Source organism: Takifugu rubripes, chromosome 20, assembly GCF_901000725.2.
Source record: "Takifugu rubripes chromosome 20, fTakRub1.2, whole genome shotgun sequence".
Classification (NCBI taxonomy): domain Eukaryota; kingdom Metazoa; phylum Chordata; class Actinopteri; order Tetraodontiformes; family Tetraodontidae; genus Takifugu; species Takifugu rubripes.
Window position 1 is genome coordinate 12,498,754 of NC_042304.1, and position 9,163 is coordinate 12,507,916.

The following is a 9,163-nucleotide window of genomic DNA, read 5'->3' on the forward strand; positions in this document are numbered from 1 at the left end:
TGTAGGAAGATGGGGTATACTAAATAAACATAGGGAAGACAGATGTGTCTTTTTGCATTTCAATTTATAGAAATAACATTTTCTTAAATGGAAGGTGAAGTCAGCTTGTTGGAGCGGCTTTCGAAGGTTCGATTGGCTCGGTGATCGTTTGCTTGAGTCTGTTGGCGGTACTTCCTGTTTTCAAAGTCCAGCTGAGACGTGACCGCATGCCACAAAATCTGTCACATTGCATAAGATTAGGGTTGTAAAGTGGTGTTTTGTTCAACACTGAAAAGGGTTGTGCGGCAGACATGCAGCAGTCTTTGGAGTCACTCGTGCGCTTGCTCGAATCTTACAGAGGAAGAGATAAAGTTGTAAGTACTCGGAGACAGAATCGAGTCCTGGCAGTTATCTACTTGCACTTAAGTGTTAACTTCTAACACTGACAATAGTCTTCTCTGAATATCACAAACCTCTCCTTAATTATTGCACTGAAGTTTTGAATTACTCTTTCTTTACCTCATTATCTGCACAGTTCAGAGCGCACGAAGCAATAAATGGTCTCCACGTACACAAGATAACGGATCCGATCGTGTATGCGTTGAGATATCACGCTTATATATGTATTAATGAAGGGCAAAGCATGCACATGAGGTTGCGTGAAAACACAAGCATGTGTACCACAACAAAAAACTCTAATTCCTCCTCCTCTAAAAGTTCTCACAGTTTTTTTTTTTATTGGTAAAATAGAAATAATCAACTGCTACTACTAATAATAACAACAGTCACAACAACGATAGTAAACATGTTAATGAGCTGATGAATCCTCTCTCCTGTACAGATCAGGACGGTCTGTTTTGGCTCTCAGCTGGTTGGAGGGCTTCTTTCCAAGAGTGCTGACACGGACCTTTCACATAGACAGCTGGGGAAAAGTCTGCTGCTGTTCTCTGCTCAGCTCAGCCACTGTCGAACCACACTGCGGCTGTTCGATGACCTGGCCATGCTGGCCTACTCGCACAGCTACGGTGTGGGAGTCAGGGTGAGAGGTGACTCAACACTAAAGCGTTTCTGGTCTTCTTATTTATCCTTTATCATAATAGTGTTCAATGGTATTGCAGTATGTGTTAGTATAAGGTGTGATGTATTTTATATAACTTCATTTATTGACGATTCCATGTGATTCTTACAGGAGGATGATCCAGCCGTGCGCTGGATATCGGTGCTGAGCAATGTGGCAGACCAGCTTTACTACCCCTGTGAGCACATCGCCTGGGCTGCTGATGCCGAGCTCATCAAAATCAAGTCTGACAAGTGGTGGCTGTTCAGTACGGTGCTGTGGGGAGCGTCGCTGCTGCTGGGGATACTCAGGTCTGTCACCAACCGTCTAAAAAACACATTTATTGTTCTCACTCTTGCTCAGATAGAACTGACTGTTTGTTCCAGACCAACTCTATGTGTTAAGTGATAATACCAAGATAGAAAAAGTGTTACAATCCTCACAATCCACGAGTAAAATATTTGTTGTAAATCTGCAACATATGAATTTTAAAAAAAATAATGAAATTACACATAGTGATGGAGATGTGGCCAGAAACATAAGTCATTTGACTTAAACGCCCCCTGGTGGTCACTTCTGGTTCCAGAAATCCCTAAAAGTAAAGATGCATTTCACCTAGACTTCTGCACCAGTTTTTGTAGTTATAGTAAATTTACTTAATTAATGATAGTAAGCGATTGCTTAAAATAGCTTCCCTGTAGTACAAGATGTTTGTTTTGACCTTCAAGTAGCCAACAGTATTTTGTGAAACTGTTGTAACTCGGACTTTTGCTCTTCAGATCCCTTCGAGTTCTGATGTTACTGAAGAAAAAGCTGAAGATACATGAGCGAGCAGGAGGTGGCGGCAGGTATCACGTGTCACGTTGTGTCTATAGAAGAATTGCATCACAGCGAGATTCTCCTGGTATGAAACTGTGTTCTCTTCCTGCAGCTGCTCTCAGCTCCACAGGCTGATGCGAGCGGAGCTTCTCTCTTTCCTCAGGAGCATGGCTGACCTCAGTAACGCCATCCACTGGATGCCACCCGGCTTCTTGTGGGCAGGAAAATTCCCCAGCTGGTTGGTGGGGCTGATGGGCACCATCTCATCTGTGATAGGGTTGATCCAGATGGTCAACAGTGAACAGACCAGCGACACGTAGGACAGACTTGCTGCCGTTGATGTTCAGAAAATATGTGGGAGACACTGACGTGATGCGTAGTGTGATACTATGTTGCACGTGAAGCAAGTCGAGTCAGGTAGAAGTTGCAGTTGGGCCTACGACATGGAGCTGTGGTTTCTGTCGAGACGACACATCACAGATTTTAGCTGCGAACGTGACCGTTGCCCTCATTTTCATAACAAATGAAATTTTCAGAACGCTTAGACCAATATGATAGGAAATAAAATAACTGTCTATCTTTTTAATGCTATGTATGCAATAAAACATCACAATCCTTTTATTTTTAAATGTGGCCACGATTTATTTTATGGTTTTGGTTAATTGCTTGCATATTAACAACAAAAAAAAAAATGCATTGAACAACTTAGTCTTGTAAGTTATTAATGGCTTGTTTGTGTAATTTATTCTGTTTGTGTTTTTTAAACAATAATAATTTGACAAAGTTAAAGTAAAATTCCAGCAAGGATTCCTTATCAATTGCTGATGACCTGTACCCATTTTTTGTCCCGAAAACACTAGTAATTTTAGTCAGGTAAACTCATCTTCCAGGCAAGTTCCCTAACTGAAACTATTCAGGCAGGCGGCGCAGGAAAGACAGACAAGTCACCATCTGTGACAGGAGTTGACAGTAAAGTGATCAGTACAATCTGTGATGTACATTAAAAAATATATAATCAAAGTCAGAACTTGTTTCTTTACTTTCTATTCATTTGACCTTTCACAGTTTTAAAGGATTGTAAGCAAAAATATCTAACACATGCAAAGGCGTTGTTTCATGTAAATGCTCAAATATCTTAAATGACTCCAAGTTGAGTCCAGATTATTCAAAGCGCTTTTATCTTGATTTGTCGGCCTTTGATTGAGCTGGTCTGGTCCAGCGTGACGTGTACAACAGTTACGTTCAGGAATATCGGAGAGTTTGCCTTCTTGAGGCGACTATCCATAAAGCTATTCATACAAATTACAATTTTTTAAAACGATGTAACGGGAAGTTTATTTTAAAAATTCTTTAATTTAAAATTGTGTAATTCTTCTTTATTGAAAAAGCCTGTAAATATTACTCCAGGTATAAAGGCGTACATAAAGAAAACTATTCAAGGTACATTTCATTCTGAGTCACAGGAGTGCGTGAACACAACGCATATAGAAGGTCTGTGAATAAATAAAAGCTGTCTTGACAGCAGAAACCATGGCTGGAAATTTACTTATTTTCACTCACACTTCTCTTTTTTTAACGTCTGAATAATGTGGAAGTGTGTTTAAGAGGCGTGCTACTGTTAGCATGACGAAGGAAACAGAGCAAGACTTTCGGAGAAGCATCAAATCCCAAACCACGTCAACTTATCTGTCGTGGCGTCCACAGAAGTATTTCGGCACAAAGAAGCCTTCAAAAATCTAAAAACTCTGGTGAGAGCTGCTCTTTTCGTCCGTTTCAACTTCGAACGTGGAGCCCAGAAGTTGCATATCTTGATGAACTGCAGCTGAGTTAGTGCTCTTTAGCTTTCTAATTAGCCATTTAGCACCAAGCTACTCTGAGCTAACTTTAGTCATGCGACAACAACAGAGTAACGGTTGGCTCAAAATTGGGTTTAAGAATGTGATTTCTTTTTCTTTATTTTATGTAAGACAGATTGTGCTCAATACCTGTTGTAATTTAAAGATCTAACACAAATACCTCAGCAATTTCTCTTATTTTCCTCCATCAGAGTAGTCACTTCTATGTTGGATATTTTAGTTTATTTGCCGAATCTGATAGTTTCACACTGTATAAAACGTAACTTGAGCTTTAACCTGTGATTTCAGCCTCGATAGTACAATAAAGGCAAGGAACTAAAACTGAAATTCGTGTGAAATAAGAATTATACAGGAGCATATTGTTTGCTGGCAATCATGTGCATTTATTTGGAAATCCAGTGAACTGATTTGAACTGCTTCACACTCGCCTAACATTTCCTCTGACAGGCTTTCTTTTAAAATGGACTCAAACATCTGCTTGCCAGACCAGTCGGCCTCCCCACCCAGCACCTTTCTTGCTTCCAGCTCGGCTGATGGAGTGTTGGCGAGAGATGTCGTGCAACGGACTGAGGCGGCTCCGCCACAAGTCAAGGATGAGGAATCCTACATGTTTGAACCTCCACCTTTAGACTGGAGGTCTGAGTCTTCCGGCGACACGGCCTCACCCGATGATTTGGACGAGCCCAGCTCCCTCGCCTCTGTCACACCTTCTGGTGAAGGTCTAGTTAATACCAGTAACAGTGACCCTGCATTGCTATCTTTAAACACTAGTCAAGCACTGGCATCACTTGATGTTAAGCTTGTGGGAAATATGGCAGAGCCAGTTCAGGGTGAGATGAGATCAGAGGTAGATGAAGCAAGCGAGAAAGTGGGAGAGGCCTTGGGTGAGGGCTTAACCAGTGATGGGGAATGTCCAGAGGGGTCGTCTGGCATAAAGAGTAGCACCTGCGAAGAGGAAGTCGATGGAATTGACCGGAAATCAGATGATGACGACCACAACAGCATCCACAGTCTCCTTAACCAGCTTCAGCTGATGGAAGAAGAGCCTCGTCCACCTCACCATGGCCAGTATCAGTACTCCAGTTCATCCCAGATGGACTCCTCCGCCCCCTCCTTAATTTTGGACGACAGCACTGAAACAACGGGGCTACTGTTCTCTGAAAGCCACCATAGAGACCTGCAGGGAATGTTGCAATTCACAGAAATTAGCACGGCACCTCACCCCACCTGTGTGCCTCAGAGAGGAGAGGTGGATGCTGTAGTTTCAGTCTCCTTCAGTGAGGAGGACACTCAGAGGTTCTGGCAGCATTATGGGAATGGTCAACAGCAATGGCACAGGGACGAATCCCTCGCCTCTCTGCCCGACTATGAGGATACAGAGTCGGTGTGGAAAAAACGGGACGGTGAACACCCGGAGGAAGACGATGGTGCTGCAGAGAGGGAGCAGGTCAGCTGATGTATATGATTGCTTCGATCTGGTTAAAGGAGGAGTTGAGTGTGTGTCTCCAGAAGAGGGTGTAACTGTAGTAGTTTCAGTTATCACAAGTTGTGAATGTGGACTTTTTGGGGGGAAAACTGACCAGCAAAACATACCCGAGAATACATAACAAGGATATTTCTATTAGGTATTTTTGGGAGATTCGAGCTGCCCTTTTTGATTCTATGTTTATGTCAAATCAGTTGATTATTCTTCCATTTGTTTTAATTGCAGGCTGCTGAACGTCCATCATATAAAGACGGTGAGTCTCTTCAGTCCTCTTCAGTTGTTCAGATTTGTCTGCGTTGACTTGTGATATCAGGTTGTAACCGCAGGCTGATTGATGTTTCAGTGCCTGGTCCTTGTGACACTGAAGACCTGCTGGATGGAGTTGTGTTTGGTGCCAAGTATCTGGGCTCCACCCAGATCAGATCAGACAAGAACCCCTCAACTAACGCCCGCATGACCCAGGCTCAGGAGGCTGTGGACCGCATCAAGGTGATTCTAATCAAAGATGGTGGGAAAATCTGTGCTCAAATTCACCCAATAGTGATGGTTTACTTAGTCCTGAAATTGTCTTCCAGGCTCCAGAGGGAGAGTCTCAGCCTATGACAGAAGTCGATCTGTTCATCTCAACCAAGAGGATCAAAGTGCTCACAGCTGACACACAGGTATATTTACAGTTCAAATGATTTTTAAAAAATTCCAATGATGAAAAATGATTAGTTTTAGAGAGTTACTCATGTTGTAGCAGGACGACTAAAAATCCAGTAGACTCAGGTTGGATTTGTGTCCTTACTGCCCAACATGTAGCAAAAGAGAAAACAGAGCACATGCACAAGTGCACCTGGAAAAATCGGGGCATCCCAAAACACACCTTCTACCCATAATCCCCTGGGGTGAGAGGCCACACTGCCTTTAATTCAGTCGTATCTATTTGGCATCTCATTTCAAGTCGTCTGTATGTTTTAGTCAAGATCCAAAGAAAGCAAACTAGGATGTTTAAACACTAATAAGGTGTTTTCATCAGCATAGTTCAACCGTGTAATGTGGTTGAATTGGTCACCAGTTTAACTCTCTGCAGGCAGAACATGGACGGAAATAGCTTCACGGATAAGGAAGAAGAAAAACACGCCGTCGGGGCCAAGTTTAGACTTGCAGAGCCTTGATAATTGGGTCCTGTCTGGTCTTGCCTTTTGACGCTGTTTTCACCTCCACCTCTCTTCTCCCCCCAGGAAACAATGATGGATCACACTCTGCAGATGATTTCTTACATTGCAGACATTGACAACATTGTGGTGTTGATGGCGCGAAGAAAACTGAAGGGGCAGGATGGGGATGTCGCCTCTTCCTCCTCCAAATCTAACAAGTGCATCATGATCTGCCACGTGTTCTCCTCCGAAGACGTGAGTCAATAGACTGAAGGGCCTTGAAGGAAATGTGATCTGTTTGGTTGAGTTTTCTCTCCTGAGCCTTGAATCACAGATCAAAATTGCAGTGTCTGATGAGTTTGGCCTGATTTCCCTCTGCAAGGGGCTCAAGAGTTCTCCTGAATTTAAAAATGGTCTGGCTCTTGTCCCAGTTTCCCCATTCATGGCAACACTGAATAGGAGGAAGAGGTTCTTTATAGAAACCAATTATCTGAAGGCTGTGAGGCTACTGTGTCATTTTCTCTCTCGTTTTCCCAAGGAGCAAGTAGATCAATTTAGGAATTGCAAAGAACTAATAAACGGGAATTTTCAGACTGTTCCTGTGTGTATATAATTATTATTAGTTAGGATTAAAGGGGTGAGACTTTTAATATGGACTGGATCTGGAAAAAGAAATCAGTACGTGCAGGAAGATGAGTTATTGACATTCAGTAGTAAATGAGATCAGCAGGAGACCACAAATGTAAAGGTTTTAACACTTCTCACTCCAGGCGCAGGTCATAGCCCAGGCTATCGGTCAGGCCTTTGGAGTGGCCTACCAGCAGTTCCTGCAAGAAAACGGCATGAAGGCAACAGATCTGAAGCCTGGCGAGTACAGCGACTACTTAGAAAGTCAGGAACTCTACAACGGAGATCTGGCGCACTTCTCCGACTCCCAGAACATTCGAGAAGTACGATGAGGAGTACTGGACTATTTTGCCTCCTCGTGTTACAACATTTTAATTCCTGTGTCTGTGACGCAGGTTGCCATCACCAAGGCCCCCGGTGAGATCTTGGGTCTGGCCATTGTGGAGTCCGGCTGGGGTTCCATTCTTCCCACAGTGGTTGTTGCCAACCTCCTTCATGGAGGTCCTGCCGAGCGCAGTGGGGATCTCAGTATCGGTGACCGCATCATGTCCATCAACAGCACCAGTCTGGTGGGTCTGCCCATCGCTGCCTGTCAGAACATAATCCGGGTAAGTGGGAGAAAAAAAATCAAATCCATAAATATTCTTTTAAAAACAAAGCTATGTCAGGAATACCAGACGTTTCTGGTTTATCATCTAAATATAGTGACACTAGATGGCGCTGTTTGCATGCGGGTTCAACAGTGGAAGGAAAGACAGTTCAATTTTTAAAGATTTTGAGGTTTTTAAGAACTTTCAGACTGCAGTTTTGCAGCATTTTTTTGTTTGTTTAAAAATGTATTTCATGTTATATTTCCTTTTATAGGATTTGAAAAGTCAAAAGTATGTTAAGCTGAGTATCGTGCACTGTCCGCCGGTCACCATGGCGATTATCAAGCGGCCTCATCCCAAGTTTCAGCTGGGCTTTAGTGTGGAGGACGGCATTGTAAGTCCACTTGGAAGATTTCTATATTTGTCTCTTCAGCTTCATTGAGGTTTTGCTCTTATTATAAATGAAAATCCACCTGCTGGGGTATCAAAAGTCAGCATTTTAAAAAACCACCTCTCTCCCTGCGGCAGATCTGCAGTCTGATGCGTGGTGGTATCGCAGAAAGAGGAGGCATTCGCGTTGGGCATCGCATTATTGAAATAAATGGGCAAAGTGTTGTTGCTACACCACATGACAAGATCATCCAGATCTTGACCAACGCTGTTGGAGAGGTGAACAGCAACACTCCAACTGATTTTACATCTTCTAAATGCACTGGGGAGAAATTAAGAGCGCTTTTTTTTTTCTTCTTTTTTTTTTTTGCAGATTCATTTGAAGACGATGCCAGCTTCAACATATCGCCTGTTAACGGGTCAGGAACAGCCAGTATTTCTTTAAACTCTGCCTGCTCCATCATGAACTTTTGCCAAAAATCTGAAAACGTTATGCATGAGCTGGTGTCACAACTCTGAATGCAACAAGATAGTTTGCATAGCTTTATATACAGCATTGTAATGCAGGAGCTGGGAGTGCATTTTTTTTACAAGTGACAGAGGAAGATCCTTTTTATTTATCTTATATTTCACACTGCACATGGTAGCTGAGCTGAAACAGTTGGCAAACAAATTATTTTCTTACTTCACTAACTTTAAAATGGCAATGCAATTCAAAAACTATTTTGTCTTCCAGGCTATCATGCAGAAATAAAGGTAGATGCCTTATATTCACAATGTGCTGTGTCGGATTTTCCTTCAAGAACAGTACCATCTAATTTTATTTATTGACAGATGTTTTTTCCCAGAGAATTGGTGTCTTTTTTTTGCCACTTAAAAACTGTGTATGTTAAAATCATGTAAAGTGTAAATTTTATACTGCAATTGTCGCACTAATAATAAATGCTAATTCATAAGTAACATACCATGCAACGTAAATGAGACTTTCCTCTCAAATATTTGCACCTGTATGAGTTTTAACAAAGCTTGCTTGAAGGATGTTAAACAAAAGCCATAGATTTTTTTTTAATGCGAGTGGTCTAATAAATTCAGTGCGTACGTATTTGGGATTAAGTATCTCAATGGTCTTTATAATATATAAATGTATCCATTAATCATCACGAGCAGAAATCAACCGATTTGTGGGATTTCCGGTTTTTATCACGATAAAAGAGCCA

General features: G+C 42.2%; 2 protein-coding genes across 2 annotated transcripts; both read left to right on the forward strand.

Annotated features, from left to right (window-relative positions):
• The first annotated feature begins 113 nt into the window (after positions 1 to 113).
• pex11g (peroxisomal biogenesis factor 11 gamma) lies at positions 114 to 2,879 on the forward strand. Its single transcript, XM_003974318.3, has 5 exons — positions 114 to 353; positions 821 to 1,018; positions 1,169 to 1,347; positions 1,816 to 1,884; positions 1,968 to 2,879. Exons 1-5 carry the CDS (start codon positions 291 to 293, stop codon positions 2,173 to 2,175), a joined length of 717 nt encoding a protein of 238 aa, XP_003974367.1. The 5' UTR covers positions 114 to 290; the 3' UTR covers positions 2,176 to 2,879.
• Positions 2,880 to 3,307: 428 nt separating this feature from the next.
• si:ch73-40i7.5 (amyloid-beta A4 precursor protein-binding family A member 3) lies at positions 3,308 to 8,910 on the forward strand. Its single transcript, XM_003974317.3, has 11 exons — positions 3,308 to 3,603; positions 4,159 to 5,158; positions 5,423 to 5,450; positions 5,541 to 5,686; positions 5,773 to 5,859; positions 6,424 to 6,594; positions 7,110 to 7,289; positions 7,362 to 7,574; positions 7,831 to 7,950; positions 8,085 to 8,225; positions 8,320 to 8,910. The coding sequence occupies exons 2-11, from the start codon at positions 4,172 to 4,174 to the stop codon at positions 8,389 to 8,391; spliced, it is 2,145 nt and encodes a 714-aa protein (XP_003974366.2). The 5' UTR covers positions 3,308 to 3,603; positions 4,159 to 4,171; the 3' UTR covers positions 8,392 to 8,910.
• Positions 8,911 to 9,163: the final 253 nt, after the last annotated feature.

Bases quoted from the DNA above. Each gene is read 5' to 3' on its own strand.
- pex11g (XM_003974318.3), top strand. From the start codon at position 291: ATGCAGCAGTCTTTGGAGTCACTCGTGCGCTTGCTCGAATCTTACAGA. The intron at 1,019-1,168 runs GTGAGAGGTGAC...TGATTCTTACAG, and splicing joins GCTACGGTGTGGGAGTCAGG to GAGGATGATCCAGCCGTGCG. The intron at 1,348-1,815 runs GTCTGTCACCAA...TTTGCTCTTCAG, and splicing joins CTGCTGCTGGGGATACTCAG to ATCCCTTCGAGTTCTGATGT.
- si:ch73-40i7.5 (XM_003974317.3), top strand. From the start codon at position 4,172: ATGGACTCAAACATCTGCTTGCCAGACCAGTCGGCCTCCCCACCCAGC. The intron at 5,159-5,422 runs GTCAGCTGATGT...TTTTAATTGCAG, and splicing joins GTGCTGCAGAGAGGGAGCAG to GCTGCTGAACGTCCATCATA. The intron at 7,575-7,830 runs GTAAGTGGGAGA...TTCCTTTTATAG, and splicing joins CCTGTCAGAACATAATCCGG to GATTTGAAAAGTCAAAAGTA.